This window comes from Plutella xylostella, chromosome 27, assembly GCF_932276165.1.
Source record: "Plutella xylostella chromosome 27, ilPluXylo3.1, whole genome shotgun sequence".
NCBI classification, from domain to species: Eukaryota; Metazoa; Arthropoda; class Insecta; order Lepidoptera; family Plutellidae; genus Plutella; species Plutella xylostella.
In genome coordinates this window covers 4855245-4880768 of record NC_064007.1, presented here as the reverse complement: position 1 = coordinate 4880768, position 25524 = coordinate 4855245, and the positions used below count along the sequence as shown (strand labels likewise).

Genomic DNA, 25524 nt, shown 5'->3' with positions numbered 1-25524 from the left:
TGTGTCCTACTTATTTTTTTATTTGAACATAAATATTAGTACCTATTTAAACTTTAGAAAAAATCTAAATTAATGATTTTTTTCAAAATTCACACAGATGTAATTAATGAATTATCTAAGTTCTGATGCTCATGTTAGTTCTACAAGCTAATTGAGATTGAATCACTTAACAAGACTTTGTAAAGATTACACTGCTGCTGTCTCTGTCTCTCAGGATTGGTTAGAAAGAGACGGGACTATCAGCATTATTTTCCGATGCATGCGTCCATGTCTTTAGCTTCTAGCAGTAACATTAATTTGGTAGTTTTGGTGCACTTGGGTCTTCGCCGACGACCGCTGGAGTGGAGACCCCGTGTCGGCAAACGGCGTGTCGTTCGCCCCCCAACCCGTTGGACTGATGATCTGCGGAAGGTAGCGGGAAGCCGCTGGATGCAGATGGCGGGTCACCGTTGGGGTGGCGATCGTTAGGAGAGGCCTATGTCCAACAGTGGACTATGGAAGGCTGAGAGAGAGAAAGAGAGAGGTGCACTTGCACTCAGGCTAGTTCCCGTCTTACGCCCCGAAGTGGTCCTGAATGTTTTCACCAAACTAAGTTTTTACGTTTTTAGTGCATTCCATAAACTGTGTAAGGTATTATTTTCTTGTCTTTACCTTTAGACTAGATAATTATATACCCAAACGCAGTACCAATCAATATTTGGAGACAAAGAGTATTTCAGTCATGGTTTGGATGTTAGTAGGTAATTATGTTTAGAAATATATGAGACTAAAATAACAGATTTAATGACTGGTTCAAGCTTTAATGGGCTCAATGCTTATAGTCTAAGATCGAGTGACACCACAAACGTGACCCGGTGAGACACACGATACAAGGCTCGTGTGCTACTGTTTTCTTAAGAAATTAGGGTTCCTTCGGTACATAGTTCCTTGTGTCTTCTTTCAGATATTATATTTTTCTTTCGCCAATATTTTTTCTTTATGTGGTATGTAAGTTTCTTTGTATATGTATAACAATCCGTTAGTTTAATCACATTCCTTCCTATACATAGAAAATCATAAACTATAGGTTCCTTCTTTCTAAGCAACTTTGAATTATTAAGTAGGTAACTATAATATAATTTAGCTGTTGTAACCTTGACAAAAAATTATGATCATTCTACTTATACATAGAATACATTTATAACAAAAAAAAAACACAGCGTCTAAAGTAAGTATCTAAACAAATTCTAGCTACTTATTTGCATGTGGTGACTCCAAGACCGACTTACACCCACCGGCCATGTCTTCACAAGCCAGGCCGTAAATAACTCAAATATCACCCCTAGGTGTCCGTAGTTGAGACAGTAATGTGATACTAAACGCTTGTCCGGAATCACTGGTGAAATGCTACTGAGTATGACACTGAATTTCATTGCGGCTAACGGGTTTCACACCATAATCTAATATGAGAAAGGCTATCAGTTAGCAGTGCTGATTTATAATGGTTTATGTGATAAATATTTTTTGTTACTGTTGTGTTTGGAGTCAAATAGTCGTCTTAACTTATCGCAAAATGCACCCTTCGCATAATGCACCTATCGCACAACGCACCTAGCTTTCGCAAACTGTTCAAATGGTGTAAAAACTGAAACTCTACATTCTGAGTACCTATTAGAGCCTTAGAGGTCCATATAAGTCGTGATGAAATTCGATTCGTCAGTCGGTCTACGCACACTGACACATTTGCCAACACCACATGCTGTGGACTGTGGACAAAGGTCACGACGGGATTGTTACAGATTGATTTATTTGCTAACCATCCCCGCTTTCTCGGAAAATGACTCATTATGTCAAAAGTTGAACATGACATGGGTATTTGGGTATAGGACAGAAGAATACACAATGGTGTGTCCTGTGATCTTTTAGTTCTCATTAGATCACATGTGCTCAAATAGCTTATCTTTACCGGAATACTCGTAACATTTTACAGACAATTTTATGCAAGGATTTTAATGATAGTTATTGGTATATTGCATTATTTATACAGCTTATATTGCTGAAATCCCATAGAATTGGTTTTAAAGAATGAAACAAAGATAATATTACATACTAGCTGTGCCCGCGAGCTTCGCTTCGCCTTAAAAGGATTTTCCCGTGGGAATTCCGGGATAAAAAGTAGCCTATGTTCTTTCTCAGGGTCTAGACCATATGTATACAAAATTTCATTCAAATCCGTTCAGTAGTTTTGGCGTGAAAGAGTAACAGACAGACAGACAGACAGAAAGACAGACAGACAGACAGACACAGTTACTTTCGCATTTATAATATTAGTTAGGATTTATTAACGCAAAAATATTGATGGAAGTTTGATCTCTTAAACGTGGAACCGACTGGAAATATTTTTTTTTCAAATTTCGTATACATACTGAGTACACGTAGTACAGGTGTGGTAATACATCAATGGGCTACTTTTAATATCAAATTGTTTTAAGAATTAGAAAACCTCTTAAAGCGAGGCAAAGCTCGCAAGAAAATCTAGTTGAGAAGTTAGATTTTAACTACCGCACACGTTATTACATGCGGATATCGGTGACAGATGTTAGACATCAGTCATACAGGTTTAACACTTGGGGGAGGATACAGCAAAGTAACTAATATAGGTCTGTAATGGATGCAAGGAACTAAAATTAGTTTTAGTGCTTGCAACTTTGCATTACCTATGTTATGTATAGCCTATAAAGGTATTATAGCATAGCTGTTAAAAATCAATACCTAGTTCCTAGATTAAGATCATTTTTTTGTGCTTAGCTCATAATAGACTAACCTAAAATATGTGATAAATTTAGTTACTATATACTTACATGGCAGACACTTTTTGCAAATCCATCTATGCATGAACCTAAAACTATAGGATAGAATACTACTTTATTAATTAATAACAAGAACACAAATAATAATAATAACATTTGTACAGGTCAAATTTCTCAATAGGCGGCCTTATCGCTGAAAGCGAACTCTTAACTCTTCCATGCAACCTTTGGATTTGGGTGGAGGAATGAATTTAAGAATAAATGAGGAAGGTGTACAAATTTACAATTACTGTAGTAAACATTCAGGATTTCTTCTTCTTTATCCAAACACGTATGCATCTATGCGTTCAGACCCCTTAGCATGAATTTTCATCGTGTACGTGACGTGAAATTACTCGATGAATTTTGTAGGGAAATTTTAGTTCTGCTACCGACCGCCAGGGGCGCTGTTCATATTTTCATACAAAATTACTCGATGAATTCACACGTTCACGATGAAAATTCATGCTAAGGGGTCAGTTCAAACATGTGGGTGCAGGCGGCATGTTCTGTATCTCATTTGCATGGAGCCACTATTAGGGCGACTAATTCTGCTGGTACGGGTTAATGGTACTTTATAGTTGGAGTTAAACTGCTCTCTCCTAAAGGCATGTTAGTGGTAGCCTGGCAACATTTGCTGAGAAATATGCATTACCTATGCAGATCTATACTTTCAAAAGCCAGGCTAAAAACACAATATTTACAAATTGTTTTATAAATAAACTAATATTCTTCTATTGCGATAATTATCTTTACCTTTTAATGTTCTTCCGTGAGTTACTCCCGTCTTGCTATCCTTCTTCTCTGCCTGTAAAACAAGAACAGATATCCTATCCAATAGCTTTCCAACAGTATCTAGTATTCATCAATATGTATCTAGTTCTATCTAGATAATACAAACTAAGAGTGAAAGAGTGGTATTACGGTTGTGTATATGTATTAAAATTAGCATTTTGAATGCTCGATGTGTTCAAAGCCTATGCTATTATTCCAGAATGAGATCTTAACCACTACTTATATGGTTCTATGACGGTGGTTGCTTTCTCCACAGCGGTATTGGTGCAGTGGTGAAGGTCTATACAACGCCTTACCAAATCTTAATTATTATTATATTACACAACAAACGAATTTGAATAAAATATGGTTATAGCTGTCACTTCTAATACTATATGAATTCTCTTATTATATCACAATATTCACAATTTACTACTATTCTAACGTAGCACCTACTCAATGTATACGATGGAAATTCCATGGTTTGCGGTTTTCGATAGACAACCAAACATTATTTAATTTATAAATAAACTTGAAATTCCTACCTACAACCATACATACATAATATACATATAATATGATATCCTGCACAGTTCAATAGTAACAAATTAGAACTCCACGCGACACAGTGGTTCAAATTTATAGTAGCGTAGAGACATCGCACATTTTTATAGATTGGTACTGTGCTATTGTGCATGTTTATGGTTTTGTTTATAACCTGACTATGGAAGTCAATAACGCCTGCTAATCATAATAAAAAAATAAGAAGCTGTGTGCACGATGCTCGATACACTACTAAAATGACTCTGCCCGGTAACTAACACGATACATAAAAAAATAATTACGTGCAGTGCTACATTAATACACACATACACACATTCAACGTATAACATACTCTTTTTGAGTGACGGGCTACCCCCCACTGTGTATCTACTTAAACTTGCGAATTATAACTCAACACTAAAACACCACTAAAAATCCAAATCACTATATCGTTCCCATGTAATGGAATCTTGCTAAGCTATCGATTTTATGGTATTTTTACGACACGAGGCTTGTAAAACATTGAAGAATTCCAGTTTCCATCTCGAACGCACCTATACGGTTTTGTTTTTGTACTTTATTGCTGCCATTCGCCTTTCTGTGATGTTTTAAAATGTGGCATTAGTGTTTCAAACGGCAGTTTTGCATAGTAAACACCTATTTATGGCAGTGGACCTACATGTAGGGACCATATGGCGAGAGCCATTGGAGGTTTTCTAATGTTTTTGCCAACATATGGGTGGCGATATCTAATCCTTGCTCTCGGTCAGTCTCAAATTACATGCTCGAAGTATGTAAAGTGCGAATTTTTTCAGCGCATTAAATGGCAACTACCAAGTTTAATACCTAAGAAGAAAATTATAGGCGTCACATTTTGTTTTGTGTCAATTTTTTTAATTAAATATCAAGCACAAAAACCGTTTCAGTCTCTATGATTATCCTAATAATTAGAAGTCGTTTTGTAAGTCCGTTTGTAATGTTCGCCGTCCATATGAAATATGTAGCATTATGCGGGCGGCGACAGTTCCGCGGTACTAATGATTGCATTGTCAACGGTACGTAGACTTGCAAATTTCACAGACGTGCCGAATGAGGTTGTTTAGAGAGCTGTTGTACATTACTTTTAACTCTATCAAGAGTAACATTGGCTGGCTATTTTTAGTTGTCTGAAACTGAAATTGTCAACTTTTAACATATAACTAATAGCATTATTGATTAAGCCAAAACAAGTCAGTAAATCCACACTTTCCTAAGATACACCAGCTATCTTCCTTATCTACACAGACATGGTCACATCTAGATTTACAGACTCGTTTACTCAAACTCGCCAACAATACCGCCACTAAATCTCCACCAATCCTAACCCTGACAGCCATTTCCTCAAGCACCACTTACCACCACATAGATCAGGACCCATGCTCTAGCGTTCCCTAAGGCAACATTCAATTGAAATGCACACCTCGGCTTGGCGCGCCGGTCGCGTATTATTCATATCTGAACATCAGTCACACCTTGACGGTCCATACGTCAAGTGAATGCAGTCCACGCGCCCGCGAGTTTATGTGATGACGCTCGTGGGATCGCTCACCTCATTATTTATGTATTTGAATGTAAATACGTCAAAACTAAAAAGATTGGCAGATTTTTCGCCACAGATTTGGATAGGTTAAGGGTAAAGGTAGATGGATATGGATGGATAAGGAATTGTTAAAGGTGGCCGCTGAGGATCTATGAAATTGTGTTTGGGGCGGTGACTGTATGATTTGCGCCACACAGAATTTTCATCCAGACATCGTGAAACAGTATCATAATGTCCTCGGGACAGACATCACGACTGGCGTATACTCTGACGGATGAAGAATACCCAGCAGTATTTTATACAATGCCTTCTCATACTTTTCATCCGGTCTCCGCTCGCAATTCAAGTTTTATCTCAACTTGGACGAAAGCCAAAGAGGCGGTTCACGAATGCTCAGCCACACACTTGACCTAAAACACAACACAACCGTATCCCGAGGGACTTAGAGACCAAAAACGCCAAGCAAGACTTGCGGCTCATAGTACTTAAGACTTGTTTGATTTGATATCATATTTGTATAGCACTAAGCCCCGTGATAAGCTGAAGAGATTTTTATGACGAGTAGTCTTTAAGAAATCCGTATAAATCATAAAAGAATTAACAATGCGCTCTTTTGTTCCAGATATAACCAGGAAACACGTGAAGCGGCCCGCAAGAATAAAACCATAAAAACAACCTGACAAAAGTTATCTGTGATCTCTGTAATTTAGGAAACAAAACTCCGTAAGCCCTAGTTTTAGTGTAACGTGACGAACTAATGCAATACATGACAGAAGCCCCAGTGTAGGAAGGGAAACAAGATGGCGCGCGACTGAAATGTCATGGATGACAGATAGTGCGGGTTTTTCGGTGTTTAGGGATGGGTTAATGGGTGTAGGTGTTTGAAAATGCCGCATGCGCACTCGAGTTCAGCTGCTAGCTCGGGGGGCGATGACCTGGGCTCCACGGACGAGGTCAAGGTGTTCAAGGATGAGGGCGACGGCGAGGACGAGAAGCGAAGCTCCGAGAACCTTCTAGAAGAGAAGTCTAGTCTCATCGATTGGACCGAGAGTGAGGTGAGTGCGCTTTTACTTTTTGCTTATGGGAAAGTGGAAAACCTGTATTTAAATTTAAGTATTATTGCACAATAATTATTGTTATTTCTTTGTAAAATATAGCATGAATCCTATGACACTTCAGTGACAGATCCTTATGCCTGGTAAATTAAGTTTTCTCTTGTAAACGAACCAAAGACAAATAAAATGTATCTATTTGACAGCTGTCACAGGGTTCATGGTATATTTAACAAAGTACCTTTAAGAATACCTACTGAAACGGGCAATATAATTATTCATCCATCTGAACATTCAGTACCTATCTCCACCGGAATCCTTTCGTAGTGATTTCACCCTTAAACGACTTTGTCACTGCCGTGAAAATCGGAGATAAAACTCTTGTTTTGGTGTGGCATTTCAAGTCTGTTAATAAAAGAATGACTATATTTTCCTCAAAAGTCCAAATGAATTGGTCAACAATCGGCGAGTTACAAATTATAAACCTACCCGGGGTGCTATTCTGGTTCCAAACCCGTAGTGACGCAGCAGGTGTCTACCACAGGTAGGTCCCTATTCTCTGCATTCTGCGTATTGTACTACATTAAAGCTCCAATGGGATCATATATTGTAGTACCTTTGTCGAAGGTAACACACACTTTTCGGAACTCTATTTGTACTTCAATTTTACACTTTTATACTTGCGTACAATTATGATGTTTGTGCCCCTATTCTTGTATAAAGACGTTGGATTCCCAACGCCTATCTTGACAGATGTTCCAGAGCCCAATTCAAATTCGACCATAAAATGAATAAAAACGCGAAACTAACGTATAATTTTTAAATGTTTCGACTGGCTTTTATCATTAATGATATTGTTTCCTTATTGGACGACGCGAATGAATAAATTAAACGCTTTACGACCGTAAAATGCTAAGATTAGAGCTCTCACACTTTGGAACGTGTCGAAAAAATTTAAAATTCATAAGGGTATGCGGTGCACGACCTCATTAAGGCCAATTCCTTGCGTAGATTACCATCACCCTACCCGCGCTAGGATGATTTATACCACTCAATTAGCTGCCAAGTCTGTCCCACTGAACTAGCTGATAACATCTCCCTACGGACAAACAGATAAACCATCTAAGAAATCGCAAATTACCCGTAAAACAAACACAAAACAACCACAACAACCGAGGCGAAACTGCAACCAAAATAAAAATATCGAAACGGCGGGCGCCGAATTCAAAAAAAGAACAGGTACGTTTCCGAAAATATTTAAAATTCGAGACATAAATTACGCATTCATTGTATGGGTTTCCGAAAACTCTATTATTCGATAGTAAGGGGGTGCGATGCACAATACGGGCCTACCTGCATTCAGGTATTTCGTTTAATAAACAACAAACTCCCACTGGCTTTTGTCCACGAATTTACCTGTCGGGCCCAATGTGCAAACAGTTGGAGCCCGAAGCTCTGACCCGCTCGCGCACACGAACACTAGCGCCTGTGTGACAAGGACGGAGAATGCCGAAAACTGCCGAGCGACCCCGAATGCGAAGTCACGGATCAGATAAATATTGGATTATACTTTAGGTGTTATTCTCCCGTGTATGTCATAATAGAGACGATTATCGTACGTGATGTTATTACAATGCTCTTTGTGTGAGCAATTTCTGTTTCAATTTCTTTTCGATTGCAGTTTCCGCCTGTCCGTGTATTGAATTAGATTCGTGTTGAGATTTGTACGCCTGCTTGCCTCCTCGAAAATGTTTTTACGACAACATAACAATTGGTTTTATTGTGCTGTCTGTTCAATTTTGAGCTTTTATTTATTTAATTCGCTATTGCACAAACATATAAATAAAGGAACACACAACTATGTAGGTATATAATAATATAGTGGAAATAATGCTAAAAGCAATTTCTACCAATCAACCCATACGAAGTACCTACAGGAGAAAGTATGTTATAAGGATCAGTTTAGGATATCTAACTTGTAAAGGAGAATCACCTCTACATACCATTTGTGCGAATCTCTCATGAAATTGAATCAAAGATCTAGAATCTGGAGCTTTCAAAACCTAGGCAAAGCTTTGGAGTCAGAATCACGACCGACATTCTTTTCTGATCTAGAAATAAGTATAGTTGAGCAATATCCGTTGCGGTTGCCATTTCTTTCACATAATTTAAATTTATCCTACAAAATTACGTTGGTTCCGTACTCATAACAGAAAGATGCAAATCCAGCATTGGATTCAAATTTGAAAATGGAATTAGAATGTCAAGAACAGTTCTGTTTTTTTTCTTTTGCATACTGTGTCGTTGCATTCGGTCTACAAAGTTTCTTGTTAACCGAGCATAGGGCGCGTTCACGAAGTCACTAAACGAACGTTCCCATGTGAACTCGCTGATTAAAAAGACTCGTGTTTCCAGTTCTTATGCAAATTAAAAAGCAGCGTTTAGATTGCAAAAAATGCGCGTACCAACCCATTAAGTACTGTTTTAGCTATCTTTTGTTTTAGATATGCGCATTGTTTTGGAAAATACCACACAATTATCTTTCTACCATGTTGTTTTTACAACTTTTGTGATATTAATATTTATTATACAAATCATAAAAGTTTTGAATTACACAAAATAATAAAGTTTTACATAGGTTTAAGCTTTTGCGATATACTTGCATCAATTATTCTAAGTTTTTTTTATTTGACTTCATCGGGTATCGGTCGTTGGAACTGCTACGTTTAAGCCGCTTCATTTCTCCTCCCTGTCCATAACTGCCCTTATGGATGTCTTTCTATATTTAGCACAACGCGCCTCTGTCCTGTGTAGCGCAGCGGGCACGTCCGTTTCCGCCGTCTGTATATACAATATACATAAATACGTTATATACATTACATTATAATACTTTCTTTCTTAAATGTACTCAGCGTATTTGTGGAAGCAGATGGACTTAAGTCCAGAAAGTGAAGGATTCCAACTTTGCAAAATCGAACGTAGTGGTTAATTCTATTGACATGTCATAGGGATCTTGTATCGATTTAATTGCTGTTTTTTTACAGTAAAAAGAAAAATATTTTATATTATAATATAAGGTACCTACGTAAATTTAGTGTGCATTATAATGTTTACATGTTTATTTTATTCCTCCTAAAATATAACGTTTCACCGAAAAACAAAAGATGATCGTTTCACCGAAAGTGTTATTGCCCGAAACACATAGAATAAACTAGTCATAACAAATCAGCTGTTTAATGACTTGTGAACGATGATATTCAACAGACAAGGAAGATATAACACAGCAATTAACCACAAACTCACACAAGGCTAAATTAATAAGAGATTTGAATTAAATGGCCATTAAAATATAACTTTTTTATGACACCATTAGGTAACATTAATTTCGTAGTGAGACATTCCGCGTGAGAAATTCAAGACTCCATCTTGATATAGTAATACTATCTCGAAAATAAAAAGTTCTTTCATAAATTAAGTTTATTATACGATAAGGAGTTAAGGAAGACTAATTGGTGTATTGTTATTAGATATACTACGGTCATACCTAATTGTTTTTAAGATACAACCACTAGAGATGGTCACTTCAGATAAAATGTATACTTTTTTCAAAAAGCCCACAAGTCCACAATTAAAATACACAGTAGGGTTCTAAAGACATGTAATTTTTCCGAGAGTCTAATCTTAGACCTGACAACCTGCAGTGTTTAACCTATGCACCATATCCCAAAATTTTACCAGTCAATAGCGGTAGGCTGGTAAAGTACCCATAGCTATAGCAACGTTAGAAAATTTATTGAAGTTTCGGATGGTTCACTGATTAAATTCGGCCCTGTAGCCGTCACAATGCCAATTGATAGAAGGTTTATTGTTGTTTTATTTACTACTAGCTGTTCCCGCGAGCTTCGCTTCGCCTTAAAAAGATTTCCCGTGGGAATTCCGGGATAAAAAGTAGCCTATGTTCTTTCCCAGGGTCTAGACCATATGTATACCAAATTTCATTCAAATCCGTTCAGTAGTTTTGGCGTGAAAGAGTAACAGACAGACAGACAGACACAGTTACTTTCGCATTTATAATATTAGTTAGGATAGAAGCCTACAGTTAGTACGTCAAACAGTACATTATTAATTTCACAGTCCTTATAGAGAAATGCGGAGGCGGCTACTTCCTATGCGGTGCATTCCTAAAAGACCGAATAGCCACCTTAACGTGCTCAGTATATTTTACAAAATATTTTTTATACGCTCTCGTCTTCGCTTGTAAAGGAAGGAGAAGGCGTAGGTATCAAACCTTATTAGTCAAATTTTCAAGTTAGAAATTTTTTGGTAGATCCTAATATTAAGGGTTGTGATTTTAAAATCGCTCACCGTTTCTAATAAAAGTAATCAAATGACTTCATTTTCGATCAAATAAACTCAGGGGCAATTAATGAATGATGTTCCACTCACAAAATGTTGACTTCATGAAATGCTCGTGAGTGTATTTGAAAATATTTGTTGTACATTATGACGTTGGATTAGAGAGGAAGCAGCCGTTCCTAATTACGTGCAACATGCAGTGTTTGTTTGCACGTGGGAGGCCCTGCTGCACAACCTCACCTTCGATGGGCCAGTGTTGCCAGATTCAAACAAGAACGGTAAAATATATACGCGGATTTTATATGTATTTGCCATTTTTATAATGTTTTCCTTTGTTGTTCATCATATTAAAAGCTCTAAGGAGTATTTATTAGACGATATTGTTTTTTATAGGTAGATCTATGTAAATTATCTGAGCTATCAAATGGCAATAAAAAAAAAACCAATGTAGTTATTATTATTGAGTTATTTTATGAAAAAAATACTGGTGTTTGAAATGGTGACGTTGAAGCAGAGTATCATAATAAGGTGGGTATTACAAAAAATGATAAAATACAGTAGGCTTACTCGCATATAGAAAGTAACCTCTTTATCACCAAATCAATAATGTTCTGTCGAATAAAACTGATATCTTATCTGCACAGCCCTAGCGTTAAGCCACAGAGTAGAAAAATTGAGTAGCGTGCATTTACATGCTGTCGAAAAGTGCTTTTAAATGTAGGGCTCTATTCTTATCTGTGCTGCAGGGATTTTTAAGGCTGAACAGAATCTATGTTATATGATATTGCTGTTATCTAATATTAGACCATGTTGTTCGGGTATCGATAAATGCTGATAAAAATATCCTCTATTTTTGTATTTTGTACCTATGTAGCATGTAGGACTGTAGGTACTTTTATTGATTATTTACCAACTGGTCTCGCAAACAATACGACAAAGCGTTATTTCATATTTTAGCTTTTGAAAATGACAAAATATGGATTTGTACCATTGTACTCCGTATATCAACGAGCGGTTTTGATATGCAAATGTAAATAACATACTGATGCTATGATGATAATATATTGTGGCGCCCCTTGGGACACTTGGGAGGAGCTACGGGCCTATATCCAATAGTAGATGTTATGGACTGGTGATGATGAAGATATTTACAATACATAACATTACTAAGCATTTGTTCAGAATGTTAACTCAAATCGAATTATCATAAAACGAGCGTAAACTTCTCCGTCGGAAAACATAATTAACGTCTACTGATTGTAATCTAATTTTTATTCCTCAACAGAATGACTTAATTCCACGAGCAGTAAAATTAGCTTTACAGTAGTAATTCGATCGATTTAATTGCGGTGTCGTATCAACATGCCGCTGGTCGATTGTGCCTCAATTACAATCGATAGACTGAGCGGACGCGTTAAATCGAAATCGTTTTCTAAACAAACTTTTTATTAGTCCATCAAAAAAGTAGTTTCTTTCGAATCTGACTAGGAATTTCAGTACTATGGTATTTTTGAAGGCGCCGAATACCTAAAATCGGGCCTTATAGCCATGCTATTACCACAGTCGTTCTCACTCACATCACATTCAACCATTCATTCACTCACCTAATTCTGCATTACTCTCTCTGACACGGCTTTTTGAAACCTGAAAGAAGACATAGAGAAGTCGACAAGACAAGGTTTTCTGTTTTTTATTTACTCGCTGTAAGTGTAAATGAATATAAACCCCTACGAATAAATTACACAAACAAAATTTAAATAATGTTTGCGCCCTTTAATAGTAAGTTGTCGGTAGGGATATTGACATGCTTAATTTAAAAATTGTTTTACTTTCATTCCAAACATATTTCAACATGAATTTTCACGCATAATTAAAATTAAAAAGTTCTTCTACAGACGATTTACTGTTGAATATTTTTAAACGTGAATTTATTTGTTTAATGTGTCAATTTTGTAGCAGAATGTCGAAATTTGTTTTGGATTTGGCTTTTTTAACAGCTGTCTTATGTTTGTCGATAATGATGATGTCAATATGCAGTATGCAACGCATTATCATTATCATTAGTCTGAACTTAAAACGGATTGACAGTAAACACAATGTATTTTTGTAAGTGACCATCTTATTCGTATATTGTTAATCTAAGTTATCAACATATTCATAGGCCTAATAATACGTGAACATCAGCTACATATCGACGTATTCAATTTATCCAGGGCGCCACTCTAGCTTAGGAAAAACCAAGCTTCGGTCGGCTACAGCGCTAGCCACGACTGTACTGCACACGACGACGTGGTTACCACATCGCAACGACAGCGACATCGCAACCACATCGACATTTTGTCGGTACCACAACGCAACTGCAAAAAACCCGCTGCGACACTATTCACACGTAACTACAGCGTGACCACATTTTGTCGCTGCGACGTGGTATGGTTGTGGTACGTGTGAATTGTCCCTATCTGGTTGTATGAAACATACCGATTGCATGATAGCTCTCATTCATAAGTTTTTACCAAGCTGGATAGTAGCCCTTCTGTGGCCACTATCACCTGTTCGGTAATTCTGAGTTAGTTTAATAATGAAGTTTGACAGGGTCATTTGTATGGAATGTTTAATCCGACTTGTTAAGTGTATGCCCGTATTATATCCTCAGCAGTATATGGTAATAGCAAACTAGCTTCAAAGTATCACATTTCACTGAGATTTTTAAATTAATAAAAGCTGTGGAGGTTAGTTTTTTTAAAATTAAATAAGTAGATAGTTTATAGTTACAGGTTTGGTTGGCAAAATAAAGAGTTAAATACCACTTTGATGGAATATACATACCTATATAAAACAACAACATAATTCTCTTTGGACTAAAATTTGTAAAATTAAATTAGGTATGTAGAATGTATGCTCTTAACGTGTAAATTTCTTTCCGCTGTTTCTACATTTGGTATTGAATAAAGTGATATTATCTTCAATCCAATCCAGTAGTCAACGTGCTTATGTTTTGACTTGTCGTGTAAAGCATTGTTTAAACTAAGGCGTGTGGCACACAGAACACATTTACTCAACAAGTTTTACTAGCCATAAATCGTTGTAGGCTCGTCAATTACGCTCATTCCTTCTACAACCTGTCTCCCACCGCTTAACAATTAAGTGCGAAAATAAACCGTAACCCAAGGTTTTAAGGTCTCTGGGAAGGTGCTGCCATCTGTCTTCAAGGGACATGTGGCTCTAAACGGGTAGTTGAGGTTATTTCGGGACGTTTAATTGCCAAGCCATGCGCGCGCGCATACGACCGAGTTCACGGAATAATGGTAAAAGTTTAAAAGTGTAGTTTTTGGTTATAGTTTTATTGACTTGTCTGGCTCATTGTTAATAGAATACTTTAGCTTTTTTGGGCAATAAAAACATTAATTTCATTATATATGTCATTGCATGGCGCATTTCGCCCCACTGTTAAAGAATTACATTTTAAGTGATTAAAATCCAACTTCCTATCTCAACACAAATAACTTTCTTATGTAAGTCGGTCGGTTTATCTAAATGCGGTGTCGACTGCCGAGTTATCTCTCAAAGCGAAGTGAGCCACATTACGAGTTAAATTCTTCAAATATTTAGCTTCTGTGACTAAGCTCCTCTTAACATGCTAAGGGTGTCACCGCGGTATTTGTAGCGGCTTTTTTTATATCCTTAAATGTTTTTACTGCCTTATGATACCTGGAGCGTCTGCGGCTTTAAATTAATGTAAAACATAGAATTAAAAATGTAAAAATTGCAAAAAGTTTTATTTGTCATTTTTTTTTAATAATAATTTTCAACTCCTTTTCGTTTTTTTTAAATCTCGAATACATGCCATTTAATCCCAATTCTGTTATTTACACGATGCCTGAGACCATAATTCACGCAAAGTTTCGAATTTGGAATTGTAAGTTCCGTTCGAAAATCACTGCGGAGTTGCGGACTCAAATCAACAAACTGAGCGGAGCCGAGCCAATGACGCATGATGTTTCCGAACAAATGTTTTATCTCTTCTTTTGTTTGTTTTTCGAATATCATACCGCGAGGGTACCGGTCGCTGTCCAGCCAGCAAGACCCGCCGCCCCCTTCCCTTGCTATATCGAAAAAGGCCGAGACAGAGTAACTTGGTCACTTCAGACGGGTCAAGCTCTGGTCAAGTTATTTCTGAGGCCGTTCCCAACGTGTCGTTTCTCGCCTTGGAATCGAGAGAAATTCTCTTAAATCCATTTGTATTGTTGTAATCAGTTGACCCCTCGGCCGGTTCAATGATACTGAGTCGCGATATTGACACGTAATCTCCACGTAATAAAGTATAGTTTAACGACACGTCAATTGCCTGTGTCAATGCAGGTGGAATGATGGAGCTCGAGCAGTCTTGATATTATGTATTAGAAATTTATTACAAACTAGAATAGAGAATAACTTTTATATAACATATAGTTGTTCCCGCGAGCCTCGCTTCGCCTTAAAAAGATTTCCCGTGGGAATTCCGGGATAAAAAGTAGCCTATGTTCTTTCTCAGGGTCTAGACCATATGAATATCAAATTACATTAAAATCCGTTCAGTAGTTTTGGCGTGAAAGAGTAATAACAGACAGACACATTTACTTTCGCATTTATAATATTAGTTAGGATTAGGATAATCTGTTATAGGTATATTTGTTAAGGTATACCCAAATGTTAAGATTTTATTAAAGGGCTTAACATGACTGTATAATGTATTAATGCATGTTTCATTTTTAATTTGTTTGTTAACCCAAGATAAGAGACAACGATGACGGTTTTTATCAAAGGCGTATTTGTCATTACATAGTATGTATTGTCTGTTCAGCAATAAATTTATATAATTATTAGTGTTGACCCTATGCCAAGAGAGACAATTTTACTTATATCTTAATTGGCGTTTTGTAAATCAATATTTAACTTCATGTTTAAAAATTTGATGTTTTATTTAAAAATATACATAATAGGTATGAAAGTTCAGACTTAAAATTCGAAAGGCAACGAATATGTATTGTGTATGTATGTCATAGTAGGTTACAAAATGTTTTTTTACGTGGAATGAAGCGACACTGTAATATTATGTTTAATATGTAGGTATGTATATCGAATTTAGCTATTTTAGGATTTAAGTGATAGTGATTGGGTTATAATTAGACTACTACTGTAAAGAGTGGGTTACGATTACGATGGGATACAAAATTACAAGATAAAATTTACTGTGTTCAAAACTTAAATAAATTTATTGATAGTCAAATTGGCCACAACTTTTTATCTACAAATTATCTTCGCTTTAATTAATCTCGTAAACATGAGAAACATAACGAGATTTTAGTATAAAAACTAAAATAAACCGATACTCACACCTGCTTCATCGAATATGAGCTGCGATCATTATGTTAATGGCACAAATTTTAAAGAATCTCTATCACTGTTCTAATTTAAACTGTATCTACCTAGTAATTAAAACCAGTCTTCAGTGAGGTCCTTATAAAGATGCAGACAAAAATCGAACCGTATCAAAAGGAACGAGGTATCAAACGGGTGCCAATTAAGCGAAATTGACGCTTATTGCGTACCCCATAAATCGATAACACGCTATTGCAGCCAGCAACAGTTACGCCCTTTAAAGGATTCGATACGAAACCCGAGTTGCAAGCTGCGGACGTTCTATAACGCACCTTGTTTTGAAAGCTGAAAGTGTCAGAATTACGTAACAGCGGAGGCGCCTGTTACGCCCTATTAGAACGCCTTTCGCACTAACAAGACCGGCGAGATGGATCGATGGGATCCAAAAAAGAGGGACAAGGAAGAAATATGAAAAGAGGCTTTGAAAAACACTTGTGGGATAACAAAGGATAGCTTCCACGAAGACGTCCAATAATTTGTCTTTTTAATTTAACTGACATACTTATAGGTTTTTTTCCCTTTCTATGAGTCGGTTGGCCTCGGCCAGTATGAGTCTGGTCGACTCCAGATCTTTTTGGGAACTCATTACGCCCGCTTTCGCGGTGAAAAATCTTTATGACTTATTGTTTCTATGCCCTTGTGGTTCAAGCCAACTATATGTCGTTAAATCCTTTTTTATTTCTGCGGGTTTCGTGCCCGTGAATGTGCAAAACGATTTTTCTGCGGTAAAATTGCGTTTCTCGGAAATCAAGTTAAAAGGTTGTATTTTGTAGAAGGTCGACAAACTGCGCGTATAAATGATATAAAATAAAACCCGAACTAAGTATAATAAAATAAAACATAAAAGGAATCAAAACCAGTCTCGCGAGCTCCATGCATCGGTTTAGCTGTAAAAAATCCCATTCCACATAATATTGCCCATTACAACCCCGAGAATCACTCCCCGGCCAATCGTTTCGAAAATGGAACTTGCGTTCGATTTTTAATTGTTTCTCCGGAATTTTGAGTGAATGCTTTAATGGCCAGCATTTTGTTTGTTACCGAACGAAACGATTATACAGTCGTAATTTGAAATTAAGAATTCAAATTAGGAATCTTATAAGATGTCGTTTGGTTTTAAAAAACGCTTACAATTACGTCCGGAGCGTGCAGGGGTTTATTATAATGTAAAGTTCCTAATTGTGCCGCAATAATCGTTGGGGTGGCGATTATTTTGTGAGTGGGCAACCCCAGGCGCGCGACCGGAACCTTGTAACGAGCGATTAGTGTTGCCAGTTAAGGATAATACTTCGCTAATAGCCCGGGTATTTTCGGATGTCATATAACATAAGGGTAACACTTGAGGGGTGTTTTTTGTTACTATTGTGTTTTGTGGGAATATTTGTGAATTGATTGATGCGTGAGTACGATTGTTCAATTTGGTTTAGTTTGGTACAGTTCTCCAGTCTCTGATAGCTCTTGCAGACAACTAATTAATAAGTTAGTATGTGATGATAACTTTTCCTGCTTCACGTTGTTCCTCATAGTCTTACTAATTCATATAAAACCAGATGATTTTATACACCCATACATTTATATGATTTAACAACAAGATTGGTCCCTTTTTAACAAGCAGTTTTATGGCGTTGAAAATTTAAATGAATAAATTCTACGGATTAGTGAGGTAAGTTTATTCAATAGATCTTATATTATGTACAAAATCTCGAACTATTTATGACATGGAAGTGTAATAACTCACGTCCAATTACCGGCTACCTTGCATTGATACGAGTGATCGAGTGATTTTCATCCTTATGGTGCACGAGATAAGAATCTCGTAGTGTCGTTCACTTTACTGCATGTTTATTAATCTTTATATATTGTAGTCCAAGAGTTGGTTGTCGATTTCTGCTTTCAGTGGTCGTTTGGTTGTTGATAATAGAATAGAATAGAATAGAATAAAATTTTATTTCAGACCATAATGATTACTAAATGCTAATTTTCTATAACATGTTTATATCCAACGCACATTATATTCTATTTTTATTTCTGAAACTAACGGAAGATTGGAAACATTTCTTGTGAATTGGGAATATAAATGCAACATGCTTCATATTATTCTCTGTATAAGGTTGATTACTCTAAAAAGCAGCAACCTTTATAAATACATCAACACAGTTTTCTTATACAGGGTATTCAGGTATACATGACATGCTGCCGAAAAAATGAAAGTGAAAAACTTTGGCCAAGAAACATACTAAACATTGCAAATAAATGATTTTTTTAAGATCCTTCATACACAATTTTGCACCCTGTATATATGCAGCAAATATTTATACAATAATTTAATACGCATCTCCCGGTCTACAGATCAACACTATCTCCCATACAGCAGGATTCGCGTCATGGTCATCATTAATGCGACCATTCAAGAATAGATCTTATCCTTCACACAATAAAATCAAATGTGGAACTGGTTCCCACTGAATGGGACCACCCACGCTATCAAACATATCTTGATAAAGGTGTTCTGAACTACATTTTACGCAGTCTTTTTTGGCAATTCATTCTGAGGATGTGTCACTGCAGCGTTGGTTTTCGAACATGTCTGTGGAAATTCAAATTTGGAACTCAAGAAAGTTTTTTTTTGGATCCGGTACAGCGTAGGTTGTTTACATTGAGTGGCTGGATTTTTAAGGCTTAGTTGTATCGTTGGGAATGTATACCTCTTTAACCTTTAAACCACCTTACAATGCAAAATTTACGTATGCTATGTAGGTACTTACTTATGTTCCTTAACCTTTGAAAATTATCTCAGATATTGTAAAGTTTGGGATAAGTAAGAGATTATAGTATAGGGTTCCATTGACTTGAAATGTCTTCGACTACAATCCATTTAAAGGAATGCATCCTGTTCTCTATGACTTTTGACTTACCAATCATTCTGTATATCTCTAATAATCTCTGTGGCTTTTCTCAAATCCCGATTCAACACCCGTTAAATCAGCGAACCTAAACTTTTTCAGCAGTTATTTTCTTACCGGCCAGTGCACTTCCAAACTTAACTCCGTTTTCCGTCACGTCTTCCAGATGAATTCCTAATTCGAAAATTCCCCGGCAGCCAGCCAGCCAATAGGCAAACAGAAGACATTCCTTCGTTCTGTCAATAGCAGTGTTTGTGTAGGCTACCGGTGTTGGCCACACGCGTTACTAGGCGTGTGTGTTGTGTGAGTCTGAGTGTCAATAATAATGCTCTATCCTTGTTTCCTTGTGTTTTTCGGCAGGTACCGATTGGGTGATATACAGTTGATCTGTATATAGGTACTAAGTTAAGGTCTTTTGGTCTTATCGTGGAAGGGTGTCTATATTATTTATTAGATTATTTCAGGACTAAATCTGGATTAGTTAAATTATGTTGTACGCTAAGGTTAATTACTTTGCTATGGTTCTAAGACAACGCCATTATTGATTTTGTTATGATTGTCCCAGCCAACTTTCTAAAACAAAAAGTTTACCCAAGCTTAGAGAAACAACAAAAAGCTAGCCAACAATCTGTATAATTTGTTGAACAAACTAAGTAGCTGTATTTACTCAAATCACGGCAAAATCAGCGGCGTTGCTGACGCTACCTGCGCGCACGCATGCCCCGCGGCCGCGTGTCCACGCGTGTGTGGGCGTGTGTGTGCGTGACGTGCGCGTGTGTGCGTGCTTTTATGCCAGTTAGCGTTCTTGTTAACATACTCTCAGTTGGACCAAGACTTGGACCTCCTTTGATGGACTGTTTATTGTTTGATTTATTAAGAGTTAACTAGATTGTCTTATGCGGCCGTGTGTCTCGGCTGCGCTAAACAAATAGTCTTAATTGAACATCAATAATTACTCGAATGTATAGCAATATTGACGGACAAGTGTTTTGTTAGGTTTACTCGACTAAGAGGGCTGTGGAGGTATTTCTAATGCAAAGTCAATGGTCGTGGACGGTTTAAGTCCCGCTAAAATGTTAACGCCATTTAAGCGCTGTTCAATATGATTATAATGGATTTGTGAAGGCTTATACGGGTATATGTATATCTATAAATGTATATTATATAAACCAGATAAGATTTTTTATACAAATCAAGTAAACTACTATAGTCTAAAGCATAACCAAACAATAGGTATACTTTGGCATCATGAATTAAATTCCACCCTACAAATACCCCTCTATACCTATATTGTGCTTTATGCTTACTAGAAAACAAACCTGATAGCTTTAACTGTAGGTCTAGCTGCTAGACCTACTACTATAAAATACATTTGTTTAGCATATATTATGATTCATAGTGACACAATAGATTGTTTCTATGAACGGATTACATCAACATTTTAATATAATGTATACAGTTAGCAAGTCAACCAAAGTTTCAAGAACTAAGAGTACTTAATTCTATATTATGTAGTTACTTATAGTGAATTTATGAAATCTTAAGTATATTTTGCTCGTTCTTCGTACCAAGGATTGTAGCTACATACAAGGATTACTTTTGAAGCCAATCTATTCGATTTAGATTAGTATTAGGTACCTATAGTGGAAGTGACTAAATCTTAGAAATAATATTTATATTAAGTAAGATTTTTACTTCGTTAAGTGCCAAGAATCAAATTACTTTCGTAATCCGAGAAAGTTAAAGTTACTTATTAAAAAAATTGTTTCGATCAAATCAAATGTCAAAAGGAACTCTCAATGACTAAGCAAAAAATCCTAGATATGTCAGGATTTTTTGTTCTATGTCAGGATCCGATTATTAAGAAGCTCAGAAAGATCTGATATGGCATTGTTTAGATTTGGAACGCATTCTGAGAAACTATTAGTTTATGGTTTGTCGCTTTACTGGCTGGAAACAGAAACACCCTATTTAAGTTTTTATTCGAAGAATTTATTTTCTATTAATGTCTGGCTTTTGAAAAATGCTTGATGCAGTCGCCATTATTTGTTCTATCTGTGTATGTACCTACTTATTAAATACGGTTGGACAAAAAGTTATAGTATCTTAATTTTTCGGAGTAAAGTTATTTTACTGTTATCCTAATAAGTACCTAATCCCTGTACTGTAAAGGCAAGTAACTTGGTTACCTCATCCAGAGAGCACCTTTAAGGCTTAACACATCAGCAGCCGATGCTATCCGATTGCCAGTCATGCGCCCTAACGAATGTTGGACACGGCACTCATTTTTATTTATTTTTGTTTTGTTTTTTTTCTCCTATTTATACAAGTTTTGTTTGGTTTTGCTTTGGGCGATTGTGCTCCGCGTGTTGTGGGAGTTTTATAGGCTTCCTTTGATGTTCAGGTTTCTTTGGTTTTTCTTCTTTTTTCTCGTGAAAATAAGCGCGAGCGAATTTACGGGCTTTTTCGACGTCGCCTCATTGCGAGCGGGAAATAATTCAAATAATCGAATTCAAAAGATTTCTTTCTGTACTATTTGTGTTTGTAATTTTTATGGCGTATTGATGAGAGGCGGGCGCCGTTGTGCTGCATTAAGGTTTCTTTTATGTGTTTAATTGGGATTTAAATCTTTGATATTTTTTCCTTTAGAATCATTAATAAAAACAAACATAAAAACCGTTTTTTCCATATCTTACTTTCATTTTAAGTACTTAAAATCAAGCTCTTAAGAACCTAAAAACCCCGACCTGGCCAAGTGGGTTCACCCTCAAAATACTTATTTGGACCAAAATGGCCACTTGTCGTACAAATTGGCCCTCGAAATGTTACATTAGGACGTTTGCTGCTTTTAGGGTTAAATACAGTCTTCGAATGTTTTTTGGGAAATTTTGACAGATATTTTGACGGTGCATACCCGTACGAATGTACTTGTATTTATTTATTTATTATTTATTACTTGCAATTAAGCACATTAGCCATTAACATTAGACTCATCGATGACTTTGTTAATTGAATCACCTAGTTATTTGATAACATGACAGAAGAACCCTGTATTTTACCATGACAAACAGCGAATATAAGAGATCACATTGAAAAAACTACTTACCTGTCAAAACAGCTTTGAAACTGCAGATCACCCTTATCGGCGCCAGTCTCGTCTGTTCCTCCAACTTAATCTGTGGCTCGAGTGTCGCCCGAGATGCCCTCCGCCCACATTCCGAGTGCTTATCTGCGCAGGCGCAGCATTGCCTTATCTTTGTCGTGATTTAACCACAACGTTTGACTCCATAATGTCCTGGTACATGAAAAAGAGCTTTTTACTGGTTAGGTTATTATTTTTCGACATTTGAATGTTATTTTGTTACAGATATGATTTAAGTAGGTCTTCTGTGCCTAATTTAAACCTTGCGGCTTTGAATTTTTATATAAATACTTAGTTCAAAGTTAAGTATCTAAAATACTTTTGGCTTCAGTGAATCTGTCTTACTCATGAAGTGTGAGAATTAAGAAACTTGATCAAAAATTCTTATCAAAATATGTCTATGTATATTCCAAACAATACTATCTATATCCCGCAAAAGACATGTCCAATGTCCATCGTCGCTTACACAAATTTGGCACCAGATTTTAGAATCCTTGTAAAAGGGACCGGATGGGGCACAGTGTTTACCCGAATACTATTCTTTTATTCAGAGAATAAAGGCAAAGATATAGATAACAGATAACACTGCGGTTTTAGGGTTTATGTTTTTGGCAAACAATAAAATGTTGTGACACAACATGGGACTGTGGTTTAAAAAAAAGATAATGCTGTAGATTCCATCGATATTGAAATCTGGACAACCGGATGGCGCAGTGGTTAGTCACTGAACATTGTGTCGAGGACTCGAGGATCGCAGGTTCGTTGTCTGGTCGGGGAAATGGCAAATACAATTATTTTCTCTGGGGTCAACGCAAACAAACATCTGATAGCTACAAAATAGGTGCTCTAAATTTTGTTTAAACCATAAGTTTTTTCGGGCGCCTACCAATCAATACAGCAAAATATATTTCAGACAGGAAATTCATGTCGTTAGAAATATGATTGAGAGCCTTAGTCCAGGGTCGTTTGTTATATTTTTTATTTATTTCTCCGTAACGGACCCATGGGCTAATAACCTAATTAGGCCGGGGGAGTTGGGTCCAATTATAAATAGTAAAAAAAACTCTTTTGAAAAAATACTGTTATTTATGGGGGTTGGAATTTTGCCATTTCCACAATGGGTTCATTGACTGACTGTTTATTGTAAAAATATACCTTCACTAACAAATTCCCACAAGGCCAATCTAAAAAGACTGCCTAAACCCTAAATTCATAAACCTGCTTTTCATTTCTCAACATGAAACTTTAACAGCCGTAGGTAATAAGCGGAAACCGACAGTTAACCTAACAAGGTTTTTTAAACGAACCCCGTACCACGTGGATCGAAGCCCAACGGTGCACACGGCGCCATAAATACAGCCTCGTCTTGCCCATGCGCAGCGCAGGTACGCCAAACGAGATCGTTCCTTTTAAAAAAAATGACACTTGGAATTCCTGACACAGAATCTTCTCTCCTAACGTCCAGGTCGTAAGGCCGGTTTCGGGTCAGCGCAAGCAGGGCAGGTAATTTCCATATCTCACTTTAGGCTTTCTCACTTCTGAAATAAAGCTCCTTTTACGGAACGCTCCGTCCAAAAAGCAATGGAACGTGAAATTTGAATTTCGAATCAATAATATTGCGTTTAAGGTTGAGAGTTGAAGGAGGTTCTTCTGAAGAGGTTTTTTCCTCGTGCCCGGTTTTTGTTTCTTTTTTATTTAGGTCTTTTTCGTTGTGAGATCGGTCTGGCGGGCGCTGTAGGTGTTTGCGGGGTCACCAGTGATAATAACTGTAAATTATGGCCGCTGCTTTTATTGAAATTCGCTTTCTGTTACTAATTTAAAAATTTAGTGTCAGAAATGCAATTTCGTTTCGCACTTTGCATTTATTTAAATTTAAAACACGTGTTTTTTTTCTCGATTCTTTTGGGTGCGATTACGTCTGTCCTTAGATAAGAGTAACCTTGTTTGTATTTTTTGTTTATGATTATTGCCACGATAAAAAGATTAACTAAACCGTAGTATCAACATTTCTCTTAGTAATAAAATCACATAATGTATTCCTGTTCGCGTGTCCAAATCAATTAAACTACCACAAATACACATTACCAATCAAAAACGACAGCGAATGACTAAAAACAGCTTCAATAATGCCAACTCTAGACAAAACAAACATCATTTAACACGAACACTTTCATTAGACATCCTCAATCAAAGGTGAGAGCAGGACAATACTAATTGACACATACGTGCGAAAGGGTAGACGATAAAACACAGAGCTACGTCCGCACGTAGTTGAGTGCAAATTAAGTGCAAATGAGTTGGTAGTTCTAATTACTCGTGAATCAACAAAGGTTTAATACCTATTCTTGCAGTTCCTCCGATTGAAATAGCTTTATTGCTCTTTAGAACCTAGTTTTAAATCGGATTACTTACTAGGAACCTGGTGTACGTGACTTATATGGTTTTATTTATTTAATTCTTCATTCTACAAATATATAAATATGTGTAAAGAGTAGGCTATCTGTTTTTTTTAATATAGTTGACTTGAAGTAAGAATTCGTTAGACCCTGAGAAAACTGTCCCCAAAAGTCCCGCTGGCCGTCAAGAAGAAGACGCAGATTTTTGAAAAAAGAACGTTGCGCAAAAAAAAAAGAAACCCGGTCTCGACCGTTCTCGGAATCGGTCTTGTTAGTCATTAATAACACCATGGACAGACCCCGCCGATGTAAATGGTACGAAATTGAAAAATTGATTATTTGCTGTGCCTTAATGATACCCCGTGTCTTGTACTCTGGGCCCAAGCATTAGGGTCAAGTTGGTTATTTTACCGTTCAACCATGAAGTAAGCGAAAGAAAATAATTGCAATATAGATTTTTTTTTCTCTACGGTCTTAACTGTTTATTTTGTATCCTAACTGCTGGTTTTCTTAAAAAATACCATATCCTACTT

At 36.7% G+C, this 25524-nt stretch overlaps 1 protein-coding gene across 11 annotated transcripts in view; it reads left to right on the top strand.

Annotated features, from left to right (window-relative positions):
* Positions 1–25524, top strand: part of LOC105381194 (protein pangolin, isoforms A/H/I/S) — a 105037-nt gene that overhangs the window by 9660 nt on the left and 69853 nt on the right. For all 11 annotated transcript variants that reach the window (XM_038110193.2, XM_038110197.2, XM_038110194.2 and 8 more), the window contains exon 2: positions 6347–6779. In XM_038110193.2, the coding sequence (XP_037966121.2) occupies positions 6612–6779 (168 nt within the window). In that variant the 5' untranslated portion in view covers positions 6347–6611. The remainder of the gene's footprint in view (positions 1–6346; positions 6780–25524) is intronic.